Source organism: Lotus japonicus, chromosome 2 (assembly GCF_012489685.1).
Source record: "Lotus japonicus ecotype B-129 chromosome 2, LjGifu_v1.2".
Lineage (NCBI taxonomy): Eukaryota > Viridiplantae > Streptophyta > Magnoliopsida > Fabales > Fabaceae > Lotus > Lotus japonicus.
Window position 1 is genome coordinate 3,146,710 of NC_080042.1, and position 16,880 is coordinate 3,163,589.

The 16,880-nt window shown below is 38.8% G+C and overlaps 1 protein-coding gene across 1 annotated transcript; it reads right to left on the reverse strand.

Moving 5' to 3' along the window:
- Positions 1-4,629: 4,629 nt before the first annotated feature.
- On the reverse strand, positions 4,630-4,995 carry LOC130738668 (uncharacterized). The gene has a single exon (XM_057590764.1). The coding sequence runs from the start codon at positions 4,993-4,995 to the stop codon at positions 4,630-4,632; it is 366 nt and encodes a 121-aa protein (XP_057446747.1).
- Between the last annotated feature and the right edge of the window lie 11,885 nt (positions 4,996-16,880).

Here is a 16,880-nt window from a genome sequence, read left to right on the forward strand (position 1 = left end):
TGTGTGACTCGACGTCGTTTTTACGTCACACCATTCTTTGTCTTTTTTTTTTTTTTTTTTAGACTCTCTTTAATGAATCAAATTTTGAAGCTTTTTTGCATATAAATGGTTTTCCGTTTTGAAAATTTTAAACATAAAAATTAGTTCTTTTATATTTGTGATTTTTTGTTTTAAAAAAGTTCTTAAAGTGACTCATTTGTCAACACAAATTTACCATAACCAGTGGTAGCGCTAACATCATAATGAAGGGTTGTTAAAAAAAAACATCATAATGAAGGGACCACGTAACAATGGTGGAAGATGTTGTTCTTATTTGGTGGCGACTGGCGACCACCTTGTTTGGTGGTGGTCGCGACGTGGTGGTGGAGGGTGGTTATGGCAGCAATAAGAAAGGTGGCGGTGGAGGAGGTTGCGGCAGTGGTAGTGGTGGAGCGTAGTGGTAGTAGCGTTGATGGCAATGGTGGAGGTGGTTGCGGTGGTGATGGTGATGAAGGTGAGTGTTACCTGGTGATGACAGTGGTTGTAGTGGCGGCGACAATGGTGACTGTGGTGAAGGGTGGAGGGGGCAGTGGAAGTAGTAGTGCAGGCAGTGGTGGCAACAATGGTGGGGTGGTGGTTGCAATAGTGGAAGGTGGTGCAGGCGGTGGTGGAAGTTATGGTATTCGAGGTTAGTGTTGTTAATAGTAGTTGTGGCAGTGGTAGTAGCAGCATTGGTGGGTGGTGGTGGTTGTGGTGGTGGCAACAATGGTAGTGGCAGCGGTGGTTGTTGTAAGACCCTGATTTTATTAAGTATTGTATTATTATTTGAGATAAATAATATATGTCAAGTTTTGTGAATGATGAGTTTTGCTTGATTGAGTTTTGGCCGCATAGTGAAGAGAAAAGTGAAGTGAATGTTTGCCTTGAGTTTATCTTTGATTTATTTGGAAAAGATAGAGTTTATTAATTGGGTGAAAGGAATTAAGTTAATTATTTATTTATTCAGTTTTTATTTAATAAAAGGTGGAATAATTGGATTAAATTCAATTATGTGGTGAAGGGAGAAAAATTAGGGTTTGGAACCCTAGTGAGGCTTGTGGCCGCCGACCACATTAAGGTGATGGGGAGGGTTTTATTTGGTTTTTATTTCTGATTATTGGTAATTAATGTGATTAATTGGTTTGTCTTGGGCTTGGGCTTGAAAGAGAAAAAAAAAAAAACAAAACCTAGAGCTATGTGTGTGTGTGAGCCGTCGAGTGTATAAGGGGGAGGGGAATCCTTATTTTTCTTTTCACACAAGCTGATCATTAGAGAGAAAACCTCTTCTGCTTTCCTTAGACTTCAGAAGAGAGAAACCCAAGAGAAGAAAAGAAGAGAAAGTATTGAGAAGAAGAGAGAAAGAGGCGTGAGAAAGAGAGAAGAAGATAGTGAGGCCGAGAGAGAGAAAAGAGAAGGATCAAGGGAGAAAGAAGGAGATCAAACAAGAACCAGAAGGAGCAACAAGGAGTTGCCTCTTCATTCATCATCTTTCTATCATTCTTTCATACCAAAAGGCTAAGGTGAGGGCAGATCTGGTCTTGGGTAGAGTCTAGTCAAAATCTTGATGAAAAACTTATGATTTTATGTGGAAATATGCAAGTTCTGGGTGGGTTATGCTAGGGGAAATTATTGTATGATAGAAGGGCTTTCTTATGCATGAACAAGGTGCAAAGTTTCTGTTTTGATCATGTCTTTATGTGTTGCCATGAATTCCTTGTTGATCACATGAGAAAACTTGCGATTTTTCCACCATGATGCTAGATTTGATTTATATGGTATGACTTGCTATAGATCTGAAGTTTTAATGAAGTTTCATGATAAAAATACTACTGGAAATTGGCTTGAGGACCTTGATCCATCAAGATCAAGAGGGTTTGAAAAACCCTAGCCAAACATGCTCCCGGCCGAACCCACTTTGAGGGTTCTCGGCGGATTTTTTTATGCTTCTTGATCCATGAAATACCTTGATGTTTTGGTGCTGGATTTTGTAGGATAAATATGAGAACATGAATATGTGTTAATTGCTATTATGTAACCGAACCCTATGCTTCCTAGGGTTAGGTTTTTGGACTTGTTCATGTGACGGGAGATGCTTGATCAATTGTCTGTTTTGGCAAGAATGGGGGGGGGGGGGGATTTTAATAATATGCTATGCATGATGACTATTGGTATGCTTATATATAATGACATTAGTAGCCAATTATAGAGATGTGAACTTCGCTTGCAAGTAGTGTGATGTGACTTATGGTAATAGTTTTAAGAGTAGGGTATGGACCATGAGAACGATGGTGCCATTAGAGACAAAAGGTTGCTTGCACGTGAGGGTGATTGTGGATTGACTGTGTGACTCCACGTGATGAGGTTGACTGCGGTCCCCTCGAGATTGATGGATCGATTGTGTGTCTCCATGTGACTTAGGTTGACTGTGTGTCCCCTTGTAATTGTTCATTTGCGGATGTTCGAGATTGGCCAAGGTGAATGTGGTGGTTGGGAGATGGTGAGGTCGTTAGCCTAACTGAACCTTAGGTTACTAACTGAGATGTATATGAATTACTCCTGTTTATTAATATGATAGCACTATGTGTTTACCTGTTTTACTTGCGAGTATTGTATGGGATCTAACCCTCTATTATCTGTTATTTGTTTATTCTTGGGGGGGGAGGGGGGGCAGATGGTGCTGACGAAGACTTCGGTGTATTCTTGGACACTAAAACTTCGCGTTGAGGACAATGACGACGCCTGGGTGGTCGACTCGCGCCAGGTGCGTCGTATTTATGTCGGCAAGGCTACGATCACGAGACTCGACGGAAGAGGACTAGTCATCCAGACTCAGGAAATGGAACATGGGAGGGTGAAAGTGCCTTTTGCACCCCCTCGTTTCTATTTCCCGATGGACGCGGGATCGAGGACAGGATTAGTACATGTATCTTAGGAGGAGCTAGATCCTTCGGAGGATATGGAGATCGTTTTGGGGAAATCATTAGCGGGGCCCAGTGCACCACCGGTACCAGTTCCAGAGGCCGCTCCCATCGGGCAGGAGGCTAAGGAACAGGAGAGACAGCAGAAGAAGCTAAGGGGACTCCTTGTTGGACTGGTGCCTTATACAGTCGATGATGATGAAGATGAAGAGGAGGAAGAAGGGTCTGAGTGACTTTACTTTATTGTTGGGTTGAGTGATCGTTAGTATTGAACTTATTTATTTTCTTACTTTGGATTTTATCTCCTTTTTGGAAGGTTGTTGTAATCACATTTTGAGGATCATTTCAATAAATTATCTTATTACGTTATGGATTACTTTTAATGTTGAGGTTACGATTGTAATTCTGGTTCTCGCACAGAACAAATGTTCTACGCGATGCTGGGATAACCGGTTCGACAACTGACTAATAGTAACAAAACCAGCAAAATAATAAAGAAGAACACAGATGATTGGTAACCCAGTTCGGTGAAACTTCACCTACGTCTGGAGGGTTTGCACCCAAAGAAAGGAAATTCACTATCTAAAGATTCAGGAATTACAGACACTCATGAACACCACAGTTCATAGTTCACTTCCTAATCTACCCAGTGTATTTCTACTTAGTATCTCAACCTAAGTATGAGAGCCCCTCTCACTTTCCCTCAATCACTGCCTCAGTGACTAGTAACTAACAATCAACAATCAGAGTTTGCAGATGCAAACAACACAGATCATAACCTTGCTTTATAGAATCAAGGAGCAAAGTATGATCACAAGTAAACAAGGACAAAGAACAACCCTAAAACCCTTGATCTCTCTCAATTAGCTTCGGTGGTCTTCATGTTTTAGGTCTTCATCCTTTTATATACTTCAGCAGCAGCAGCATAGGCACTAGGGTTAGCATGGACTGAAGTAACAGATTGCAACAACCATCAAATCAAAACTGAATCTCCAAAGATCTTGTTGCGTTTTTCCCAAGTAAAGATAGAAACAAATCTTTTGTCAAAGATTGTTTCAACAAGTAACAACTCACAATTAAAACCCTTCTGGTACAGCTACTTGAACCTCAAGTAACTAATAAAAACATATCTTCATAAGATCTTCAAGGGCCCACAATCACGTTCCAAGCAAAGGACTGATATCCTAGCTTCACGAAATCAGATGCCAAGGCATCTTCTTCGACATCGGGTTGTTTTTGACAAAATGCAAGACAACAAAGTAACAACAATCTCCCCCTTTGTCAAATTTTGTCTAAAACAACTCACAGATCAGAGAGGGTAACATAGAGAACCAAAGCTCCCCCTTAGCAGCAGAACTCCCCTTCAAATGATGCATCCATACTAACAACAATCATACTCCAAAAGGCATAGTTGGAACAAAGAACATAGCAGCAAAACACACTAACTATCCAACAAAAGCAAACCAGTAAACCAGTAGCAACTTGAACATAAAACAGTAGCAGCTTGGAGTACTACACAACCAGTTACTTGCCTTGTTTTGAAAGTGTCTTCAAATTATTACAGATCAAAGCTACCAAGTAGGAAAACATAGTCTTCACAGCAACAGAAACAACACAGATTCTTCACCAAACTACTCCCCCTTTTTAACATAAATTTTGTAAAAGCGTCTTCAACATAAACAAAACATCACTTCTAAGACCAAAATGACAACAATTCATGAACATTTTCAATAGCTGACTTCTTACAACCGGTAGATGGTTCAGAACCCAAGGTAGATTGATGGATTTGGAGATCAAGTTCAGATGTGTCAACAATGGGGTTTGGATTTCCAGCAGAGGGTTCCATATTCACATCTGAAGTAGTCTCAAATAATGTCTCGACATGGGGTTCAACATTGGGAACAGAAACAGATTCAACTGATATCTCATGAATCACATTAGGCACAATAACATTAGGATCTGCACTTACAGATTCACCTATGCTTGCATGAACAGTTGGTGGTGCATTTGAGACTTCAAGAGAACTTGCAGCAACAAATTTCTTCCTGCACTCCTTCATAACATCTTCACCAGGACTCTGAGATTTAAGAAGAGCAACATCATTTGAATATGATCTATTCACCCTAGATGGATGTGAAGACATCTCTTCCTCGCGGAAGAACTTGACTCTAACTCCTTCTTTAGGTTTCCACTCTTTCCTTGCTAGAGCTACTTGTGGATTAGTCCTTGGTTGATAATGAGACTGAGGATATCCATATAGCTTGTAATAGTAGGGCCTTATATGACCAAGTTTGCCACAGTGATGACATCTCCAAGTAGATTTTGTAAGACCCAAGATTTTAAGCTTAGAATAAGTGGAAGAGATTTCCATTTACGATTAGGCTTGATGTATCGTGAAAGGAAACCTGAACAAGAGTTTACCAAATGAAATAAATTTATGAAGGAGAAAGTTCAGGAAAAGCCAAAGGATCGTATCGAAGTCGATAAAAGTTATAGCACGATCGTTATACGCTTAAACCTAGGTCAGAAACCCTAGTATATAGCTAATTTTCACTTTTAGGCACGACGGAAGTTAATTCCAAAAATCTTCAGAGAAATGTTAGAACTTCTCTTTTTCCATATATCAAAATCGTTTCGAGGCGAAACTCTAGGATCTACGAACGTCCGATTCCAATCATCGGAAGTTTGCCGAAACCGAATCCCTAGTATTTCAAAACCCTAGAATTTCTCGACGATGAAGACTTTTTCTATTCAGAGCTTCAAATGAATATTCTACACGCGTACACCCATTTCTCTTGATGATTTCAATCTTTCTTCCGAAGGAAGTTTTCTATTCCGACATTCGATGCAAAAAGCAACTTATCGGGTAAAATAGTTTTATACCGACTATGCATTAGTTGCCAAAAATACAAGGAGACCTCTTTATAGTTTTGGAATTATTTTGCCAAAACATATCTATTAATTCACGGAGAATGACGCCGGAAAAATCAGATTCGCGAAACTTTCATTTTCCCGCGTTTTGCCAACCTCTATATATAGCCAAGAAATGAGAAAAAAACAAATATCTTACCCATTTCATCCAAGGAGGCCGCGAGTTTGAGAGGAGAGGAGGAGAAGAAGATTTTGTTCAATCCTTGCTTGATCGTTGATTAATCAGTTGCTGCTTCAAGGTTTCGAGGTATAGTCGCTAATCCTTACCTCTGATCGCTTTTTCCATAGCTTTTCTGTAGAGTTTTCTGAGCGGATAGTTTATGGGTTTTTGCAAAACTATCCTGAATCTTTCATTTCTGATTCTAAACCTCTTCTATATGTGCCCAAGATCACTTCTGCCGGATTAGATTTTCCGTTATGTCGCCGGAATTCCGCCGGAATCAATTTTAGCCTCAAATACCCATTTTTGGAGTTTTTGAGGTAAAGCTTCAACCTTTAGGCTAAAAACTATCGCCTTAGCTTAGTGTTAGTAGGATTAGTTGTCATAAACGTCGTTAGTAACGTCCCTGCAAAATTTGGTTTTTGGGATTTCAGTTTTGAAATTTCTAAGTTAAAAATCATGACCAAAATACCCCTGCGACAGTTTTTGATCCGATAATTTTTCCGAGTTCAGAATACCCTTAGTTACGGCTAATGAAAGCATAGGAACCAAGTTTGATCGAAGAAAAATCGAGCCCCACAATTGTGAAAAGTGGCCGAGCCCTATAGAGGAGGAGGGGGAAAATTCCTTTTCCGAAAACTTGTCCTTTCGCGCTAGATTATCGTACCTCGGAGTATGAACTACTTCGTGTAACCTTAGTGAGCATTGATAGCTTAGTTTCCGATAGATTTTGATAGAATTCTGTGGTTTTACTTTAAAGGTTCTTTTGAAGAATTTCCTGAAGATCAAGGAGCTCATTGTGAAGGAACGTTTGAGGAGAACGCTGGAATAACTAGAGGTAAGGGCAACTTACCTTGCTAGTTAATGCTTTAGGTGTCGATGAATTCGACTTGATTTATTGTTTATGCACTTGTTTGTGTTTGACTGGTAAAATGTTTTCTGAGGCTTCGGCTGACAATGTAGATGATTCATCTACTGAATGTTTTTGAGAGTGAATTACATGCTATGTGCTATGTGGGTAATCTAGGATGTGTGGTGCATGCCTTATATGCTAAGTGCTATGTGGTTATTGCTTATTATGTTGATATATGACATGTTGATTGATGGTGCTGAGTTATTTATGCTTTAGCAATGAAATCTGAGTTTCTGAATAGTGAGAATAGCGGGCAGGTCATGCCGATTTTATTTTGAGAGTTTTGGGGAAAGTTTGATAGGACGAATGAGATTCGGGCCTTGTTATGGTGTTTTATGGATCGAGACATTCTCTGGAGTCATTTGGGGATTTGGAGATCCCGAGAACTTATAAGAATTGCGATAAGGCTAAAAGGATATTATTTTGTGAAGAAAATTCATAAGACCTTAAACAACCTCTAAATCTTTAAGTAATGATAATAATCTCGAAGGAAGCTTAGGAGTCGAATCTTAGTTTTGGAAAACGAGAAGTGTCGTCGGATCCAAGTGTTGAGATATTGAGAGGTTTTGAGTATGTTGATACTCTTGTGCTCTGGGAGCAGTTGTGTTGTTGGGCTATCTGAGAGATAAGCCGGGAAACGGGTAGTTTCCGAGCATGTTGATGCTCTTTGCTCGTTGAGCAGTGTTGACCATCGGATAGAGATGAGTCGGATGATTTGGAGATCATCACGAGATACAGTTTATACCTTCGGGTACAGTTTATGCCTTCGGGTACAGTTTATGCCTTCGGGTACAGTTTATGCCTTCGGGTACAGTTTATGCCTTCGGGTACCGTTTATGCCTTCGGGTACAGTTTATGCCTTCGGGTACAGTTTATGCCTTCGGGTACAGTTTATGCCTTCGGGTACAGTTTATACCTTCGGGTACCGTTTATGCCTTCGGGTACAGTTTATACCTTCGGGTACCGTTTATGCCTTCGGGTACAGTTTATACCTTCGGGTACAGTTTATACCTTCGGGTACAGTTTATGCCTTCGGGTACAGATTATACCTTCGGGTACCGTTTATGCCTTCGGGTACAGTTTATACCTTCGGGTACAGTTTATACCTTCGGGTACCGTTTATGCCTTCGGGTACAGTTTATACCTTCGGGTACAGTTTATACCTTCGGGTACCGTTTATGCCTTCGGGTACAGTTTATACCTTCGGGTACAGTTTATACCTTCGGGTAATTCGGACATCGACGGGGGATATGATCGACCGTGAGGTTAGGATCGACCTGTTGATTGTCGGGCATAGCGGAGGGAAAAGTCGACCCGCAGGGTTAGGACTGATCCGGCTATGTCAAGGTTGTAAGTGACACTCGGGAGTTATGGTCGACACAATGCCAGTGTTAGGACCGACTCAAACGTGCCCAGCCTACTCTTTCTGGAACCGTCGAGATTGACGTTGCATTGACATATCATGCACCCTAATTGTATCGTTATGTGTTTTGATGAGTTGATGTTGATAAACATCGTTATGTGTTTTGATGAGTAGATGTTGATAGATATCGTTATGTGCTTTGACGATTGAATTGTACTAGAGATTTGATAACATGCTATGTTTAAACCGTAGGGTAGACAATGCAGAACTTATATGTATATATATAACATATATATCTATACCCCTTATACTTTATCTGGTGTCTTGTATTCTCTATCCTATATTCCGTAAGTTGACCCTTGCACGTGCTACCTGTGTTTGGGGGGCTATGTATGCCCTTTTTGTCAGATGTCGTCGATGGATTCTTTCGTGATTCTTCGTCATTCGGGGAAGACCCGGAGCGAAATGACTACTACTGAGCCTTTGACGTGGACCCGGACTTCATGCATGACCAGATGGGAGTCGATGATGGAAGTATGGGGGATGGGTGATTAGAGTCTATTAAGGTTGGGTGTTAGTGTCCTAGCTCTGACTTATTCTTATTTTTGAGGGCTTGTGTTGCTGACACTTGACCTAACATTTTGGGATTGTACATTTTGCCTACGGGCGTTACACTTTTCTACTTTCCGTCATTGGAGGTTACTCGTGACGAGGTCGCTATTTACAGCGGGGGATGCTATATATATATATGGTATATTAGATCTGTTACCTTTCGCATTTGGGTTTTATCTATTTCAGTCTTGTCTTAGTTATTATCAAAAAAAAAAAAAATATTTACGTTTTTCCGCATTAAGTTTATTTTGGTTACTAAAGTGACGCCACCGAAATCGGGGTGTTACAGATTTCTTTGATTTTCTGAACTGAGGGTACACATGTCGTACAGAATGATGCAACATTGGGTCTGGCATTGGTTGCTTAGTTTGCTTTTCAGATAAAACCGACTTATTTGCACTCTTGAAGCTGAAGCCTATCCCTTCCATATCTCCAACTGTTTTCCCAACTTCCAGAATCTCCTCTAACACATTAGTACTATTATTCATCATACGAATAGACTTTGTCATACCTTCAAGCTTGGAGTTCAAAGGAGTAACTTCCTCTTGTAAGCTACCATTGATGATTAGAAGTTGCTTCTTTTCCGCAAGTAGATTATTGACGTTCTTTACTTCTTCTTGCAAACTAGCATTAGTGCTCTGAAGCTTCTCATTCTCAGCACGCAACTTGCTGATGGTCTTTACTTCTTCTTGCAAGCTGGAGTTATTACTCTGAAGTTGCTTCTTCTCAGCAACCAAATCCTTGACTTCTTTTCTCATTTTCTCACCATACGTACATGATTCCTCCCACTTAGCCAGCAACAATTTTTAGGTTTCAACTAGTTCTTCCTCATCACCATCACTTGATTCAGCATCAGAATAGCACTTTCCAATGAGAGTCTTTTCATGAATAGCCTTTGTTGTATCATTCTCATGTTTGCCCTTGAGTTGAAATTCAGTATTCTTCATATTGTCCAACACATTGTCCAGGACATTTGTATTTGACGTTCTTCCCAAACTCTTCAACACTTTGTTAAGAAATGATAGAGCTGAAGGTATGAAAAACGGTAGAAAGGGGGGGTTTGAATAACGTTTTCAAGTTAAAACTTCCACCTTAAAGATTTTAGCAAATCTTTCGAGAACTTAAGTGCTAAAGATAAGAGATAGAAAAGCACACAAGGATTTTTATCCTGGTTCACTTGATAAATCCCTCAAGCTAATCCAGTCCACCCGTCAAGGTGATTTCTTCCTTCTTAGAATGAAGGCAATCCACTAATCAGGTAAGAGTTACAACTGCACTTGAAACCTACAAGTGACTAACAATTACACTGACTTAGCTCACACTAAAATTCACTCTCTTAGTATTCTCTAGGATCCGATCAACCTTGATCTCCTAAAGGTAACTAAACAAACTGTTTAACAAAGAATGTTTACAAGAGATTTGCTTCTGAAAAGCTAATAGTAAACACAATGAATTTCAGATGAAAGAATGCTTGAAGGTTTTTGAATATAGCTTGTGCTTGTGTAAATTCTTCCAACCGCATCTTTCAAACTTCAGTCTCTATTTATACTCCAAGGATTAGGGTTTGAACGCTGCATGGAAATGCTACCGTTGGAGGGCAGTTCTGGAAATTCCAGCTTCTGCTGTGTCTGAGACTGTTAGGTAGGTCGTCAGGATAGTATAGTTGCTTTTGTACTTGGATAGTGACTTGACCTTTAAACCTAGGAGACTTCTGATCAGGGGAATGCTTCATGTTGGAACTTGTGAAGCCGGTTGATCAGAGTCAGAGGGAAAGCACAGATCCTCTGACCGTTGTATCTTCTGATTCTGAACTCAGAGGGAAGTACATGGTCTTCAGAGTTTCTTGCTTCTGGACATCAGAGTTTCCACTATTCAGCTTCTGGATCTTCAGAGTCTTCCACACCATCAGAACATCTGAACCTTCAGTGTTGCTTGGTTGTCAGAACTTCCGGATCTTCAGAACTTCTAGTGGCTGAGTCCTTATCAGAGCTTGTATAACTTCAGATCTTCTGAAGCATTTCTACTGTTCATGCTGAACATAGACGTTGCGAAAGCGTTGCTTGGGTCACTCTTTATGCACAGTGCTTCTGATTTATGTGAGATTGAATTGAGGTCAGAGCCTGTAAACAGCACACTCAGAAAAACACGTTAGAGTACCATAATTGTTCATACTCAAAAGTTAACTTGTAATCATCAAAACATAAGAGTTGTGTTGGGTCCAGGTGGGCCAGCATCCTGCCTGCAGGTAGCATTCGAAACGGGGCGCTGTCTGCTACGCTATAAGAAATAACGTTGCGCCCTCACTAACACCAATTGGTTTTGGCGTAGTGGTAAGCGCGTGATCCTACAAGTGGTATCAGAGCCAGGTCCCGTGTTCGAATCCCACGGAAGGCATGCTGTGCAGCTAGTTTGGCTGGCAGGTGCTGGGGGGGGGGATTGTTGGGTCCAGGTGGGCCAGCATCCTGCCTGCAGGTAGCATTCGAAACGGGGCGCTGTCTGCTACGCTATAAGAAATAACGTTGCGCCCTCACTAACACCAATTGGTTTTGGCGTAGTGGTAAGCGCGTGATCCTACAAGTTGTACTACTCGATCAAAACTTGATCTTACAAGAGCTTCTGCAATACTTGCATCAATATCCTTCTCCTTCTGATCTTCATCTTCTTTAGTGTTGGACACAAAAGTTATACTCTTCGCCTTCTTCTCAGATCTACCATTAAGAGACATCTCAAAGGTTTTCAAGGAACCAATGAGTTCATCAACCTTGATGTTACTGATGTCTTGGGCTTCTTCAATGGCATTTACCTTCATATCAAACCTCTTGGGGAGAGACCTGAGAATCTTTCTTGCCAACTTTTCTTCAGACATGGGTTCCCTTAGGGCAAAAGAAGAGTTGGCCAGATCCCTTATATGCATGTGAAACTCATATATGGATTCATCCTCAATCATCTTCATAGTTTCAAACTGAGTTGTAAGAAGCTGAAGCTTTGACATACAAACTCTTGATGTTCCTTCATGGGCAGTCTTGAGAATCTCCCATGCTTCCTTAGCCACAGTACATGTGTTGATTAGCCCGAACATATTTTTGTCAACTCCATTAAAAATAGCATTCAAGGCTTTGGAGTTTCCAAGAGCTTCGTCATCTTCTTTCTTTGTCCACTTTTCTTCAGGCTTCAATTCAGTTGTGGATGCTATCACAGGATGTTTCCACCCCTTGACTATTGCCTTCCATGTTATACTGTCCATAGATTTGAGAAACACCATCATTCGAGCCTTCCAGTAGTCATAATTTGTACCATCCAAAATTGGTGGCATATAGATTGATCTTCTTCCATCCATAATGCTGTCCTCGAGAACAGAATATATTCCCTGGAGCTCATCCAACAGAATAGGGTTCCTGCTCTGATACCAATTGTAATTCTGGTTCTCGCACAGGACAAATGTTCTACGCGATGCTAGGACAACCGGTTTGACAACTGACTAACAGTAACAAAACCAGCAAAATAATAAAGAAGAACACAGATGATTGGTAACCCAGTTTGGTGAAACTTCACCTACGTCTGGAGGGTTTGCACCCAAAGAAAGGAAACCCACTATCTCAAGATTCAGGAATTACAGACACTCATGAACACCACAGTTCATAGTTCACTTCCTAATCTACCCAGTGTATTTTTACTTAGTATCTCAACCTAAGTATGAGAGCCCCTCTCACTTTCCCTCAATCACTGCCTCAGTGACTGGTAACTAACAATCAACAATCAGAGTTTGCAGATGCAAACAATACAGATCATGACCTTGCTTTATAGAATCAGGGAGCAAAGTATGATCACAAGTAAACAAGGACAAAGAACAATGAACAACCCTAAAACCCTTGATCTCTCTCAATTAGCTTCGATGGTCTTCATGTTTTAGGTCTTCATCCTTTTATATACTTCAGCAGCAGCAGCATAGGCACTAGGGTTAGCATGGATTGAAGTAACAGATTGCAACAACCATCAAATCAAAACTGAATCTCCAAAGATCTTGTTGCGTTTTTCCCAAGTAAAGATAGAAACAAATCTTTTATCAAAGATTGTTTCAACAAATAACAACCCACAATTAAAACCCTTCTGGTACAGCTACTTGAACCTCAAGTAACTAATAAAAACATATCTTCATAAGATCTTCAAGGGCCCACAATCACGTTCCAAGCAAAGGACTGATGTCCTAGCTTCACGAAATCAGATGCCAAGGCATCTTCCTCGACATCGGGTTGTTTTTGACAAAATGCAAGACAACAAAGTAACAACAACGACTGTTTCTTTATTTCCACGTGTTTTGAAAATGTTAAGTTTCAAGAGTTTTCGTATTAATGAAAGGTTTGTCATTAATTAAAGATTAATAATTCAATCGACGAAAATTCTTTACGAAATTCACGACGTTTTGGTTACTGTGTAACACTCGAGAAATTGGGGCGTTACAGTTGTGATGGTGGCAACAGTGGTAGTGGCAGCAGTGGAGGTGGTGGTGGGAGTGGTTGAGGTGACAGTGGCAACGATGGAGATGGAGGTGACGGTGGTGCTAGAAGGTGATGGTGGCTGTAAGACTCATAATTTCAAAAAATAAACTTGTCATTTAATTTTCTATTCGCACGCTTTAACACTTTGTTAGCGTAAAATTGCTTGTACTAAAGTGTTTGAATTAAATAATAGAAAAAAATAATAACTCATGCCTCATTTTAAATGAAGCCATAATTCGAACAATAAATTCATAATGCCAATAAATTATTTCGGCTACGTTTTGAAACGTTCAAAACTGGTGTGTTGCCATAGAATCGAGACAAATTTTAGGCGTCGCGTCTCAAAATGGTTTTGGAGCTAAACTTAAGATAGGAACGGGCAGCTACTAGAATCATAGGTCGTTGACATAAAACTTGAGGTGAATAGTGATGAAAGATTTGAAATCTTCATGACGAGTTACCTTTACCTTTTTTTTTGTATTAATTAGGTTTCCAAGAGCTCAACCCCACATTAGCTAGCTTTAGGATAAGATTTTGCTCGCCTTTCCTCTGGATCATGGTCGAGTGCTTTCTATATTCACAAGCTCATTGTGTTATTCTCTAAGTTGAAAAAGAGAGAGGAAAGGAGAGAATAATTCCCCCCACCGGAGCAAACTATCTTGTCATTGTTACGATTAATTACTGTGTATAGAATTAAGCATGCAAACATAACACCCAAAATAATATATAAAACACTGAGGTCAAAATCATCTCCTACACTTAACCTCAAGAGAGGTAGTTTATCTACTTATGACTATAAAAGTAAACATCACAGATCTCCTAGTAGCTATCATCTCACAGAAACAAAGAAAGAATAAATCTTCTATGCCTCAACCTCTCTCCTTCTTCTCTAGAGCTTTGTAGCAGCCTTCTATGTTTACCACTGTCACTTCTATGGTACCTTTTGGTGGACAGGTGGAAAGGGAACCGAACAGTGAAAATGAGTTTCACTCTATGTTTGTCAAGTTTTTAAAATGAAACTGAACAATACAAAAGCCTCTTTAAACGGTACACTCTAATTCCTCGAAATAGGTGGAACTGATAGGAACATAACATGACACTTTATTACAACATCTCTGTGTCAGAGTTACCCTTTGGTAGGTTTATTGTCTCATATTTCCTAATTTATAAACTTAACTTTTCTCTTTCTCATCTAGCTGTATGTATGTTCCTTTACTACAATCTAATGTTTTTCGCGAAACCATTCTCATTCAAGGGTTTTCACTCTAATTTTCCAGAAATCCAATCTTTTCTACTATTCACCTAGCTCTTCACCTCATTGTGATACCTTCCTTCCTTCCATATATGAAAATCCCAAAAAAACAAAGAGTTTTGCTAAGTTTCATGAAACGAAACATAAGAACATGTAATACTCCCTTGGTTCCTTAATATATGTTACTATTTTCATTGTACTTTTGTTCTCTATTTATCTTTCACTTTTAAAGTTTCAAGATAGCAATAATTATGTCTTACTAATTAACATGTATAATTTTTAATGGTGAAAGGAAATCTAAAGGGTGAAAGGAAATCTAAAGAGTCAAAATTAACATGAGAGACAAAAGATACATTAGGAAGTTAGTAATGATTTTAACAAAAAATGTGAACATTAATACTACTTCTTAATACATGTGTAAAAACCTTCAAGTAATAGATATGTAGGAACAAAGGGAGTATTAAGAGAGCTGATTATAATTTTATGGATTTTGACGGAAAACAGATGTACTTCATATTACGTTTGTTTTGTACTATTGATTAATTTCCTAAAACAAGTTAATACTTTTATAACTTTTTAAATTTTATGTGATTGATGTCTTAAGTACCCACTAAGATAATCCATACTTGCTGGTAATTGATAATGTTTTAGATTTTCAATGATTTCATTGTTTTAGAATTTTAGGGGATCAATCATAATATTACACAATGATGTAATTTTAATAAAATGTACACAAATATATTATGTATTTAGAATTTGATAATTATAAGAAATTATGTATAGAAAAATATATTCATCCTATCTATTATGTTTAATCAAACATTAATATGATAGGGGTAGGTAATTAACCTTATTAAATATAAATATTTTAAGTTAAACTCGGGCTAGGTAATTAACCTTATTAAAAAACATGTCATGTTCTATAATTATCAAATACAGTTTATAGAACATTATTATCCTGCTTCATCCTGTTATTTTATGTTCCATTATTTTCTATCTTATTTTTTTCGTTCCCAAATGCTACCTAGTCACGCTTGCATTCTCCCCTTGCTCCTTTTCCCAAGACCTTCTTAAATATAAATATTTTAAGTTAAACTCGGGCTCTAGCTGCGCCAGAATGCACGACCGTGGCCACTTTAAAATCAGCCACATGCGTTGTAGGTGCTGATACACTCGTGAAGCTTGAATTTAATAGAGCACAGTTGTTCCCTATGAGCTCCATCCCGCGCTTCCTCTTCATCACAACAATCTTCACTTTTGCTCCATTTTACCCATTTTTGCACTATATTTTTCTTTTCTACATTTTACCAACATTTTCTAATACACTAGAAAACACATGAGGTGTAAAACTATGATAGTATTAGGGCCTGTTTGTTAACTGTTTTCAAAACAGTTTTCAGTTTTTAAAAACTGAAAACCTGTTTTCAAAAATCAAAACAGTTTTTGAAAACAGTTCTCATTTTCAGTTTTTAAAACTAAAAAACTAAAACAGCTAAAAGATGTTTTCAGTTTCAGTTTTTAGTTTTCAGATATCAGTTTTCTAAATGTTTGAAAACATGTTATTCAAACTGTTTTCTTCTTCTAAAAACTGTATTTAAGAATTGTTTCTGAAAACTGTTTTAAAAATTGAAAACTAGAACTGCAATCAAACATGCCCTTAGTCTTCAACAATTCAGATCTCACTACCAGGATCTGGTTACGACACAGTCTGTTCTACCATTTCTTTCCCATTTTTCTACATTTCGAAAAGAATTCTTCAATTTGTTCTAGAGCCCGTAAGTCTGCATAAATAGAATATCATACTTCCTGCAGTTCCCACATGACTCTGCATCTTAAAAGCTATTTTAAAAAAATTATGATGGTAGTTACTACAAGTGATTAAGGGACTTATCAATGAATTCATAAGCTGGGTTGTATGATCCTCAATTTCCTTCATAATTGCCTCTGCTTCAGATAAGGACTTCTCGAATAATCTCTTTCTTTTTGGATAATCATCTATGTTTCATTATATTTCTTCAATTATCTATCATAATCACCTCTACTTCATATCTGGGTTGCTTCAAGGAAATTTCTCCAAGGAAGACACATCTACTTTTGGAGTTGTTGAGGTTTCAGGGAAATTAGGAAACGTGGGAGGCACAGGTACGGTTTGCATTTTATTAAAATTTAATATTAAAAATGTAAAAAAATAACACACATGTTATATTATAATTGGCT

What these genes read in the sequence shown, in the direction of transcription:
- LOC130738668 (XM_057590764.1), bottom strand. Translation starts at nt 4,995, where the DNA reads ATGAAGGAGTGCAGGAAGAAATTTGTTGCTGCAAGTTCTCTTGAAGTC.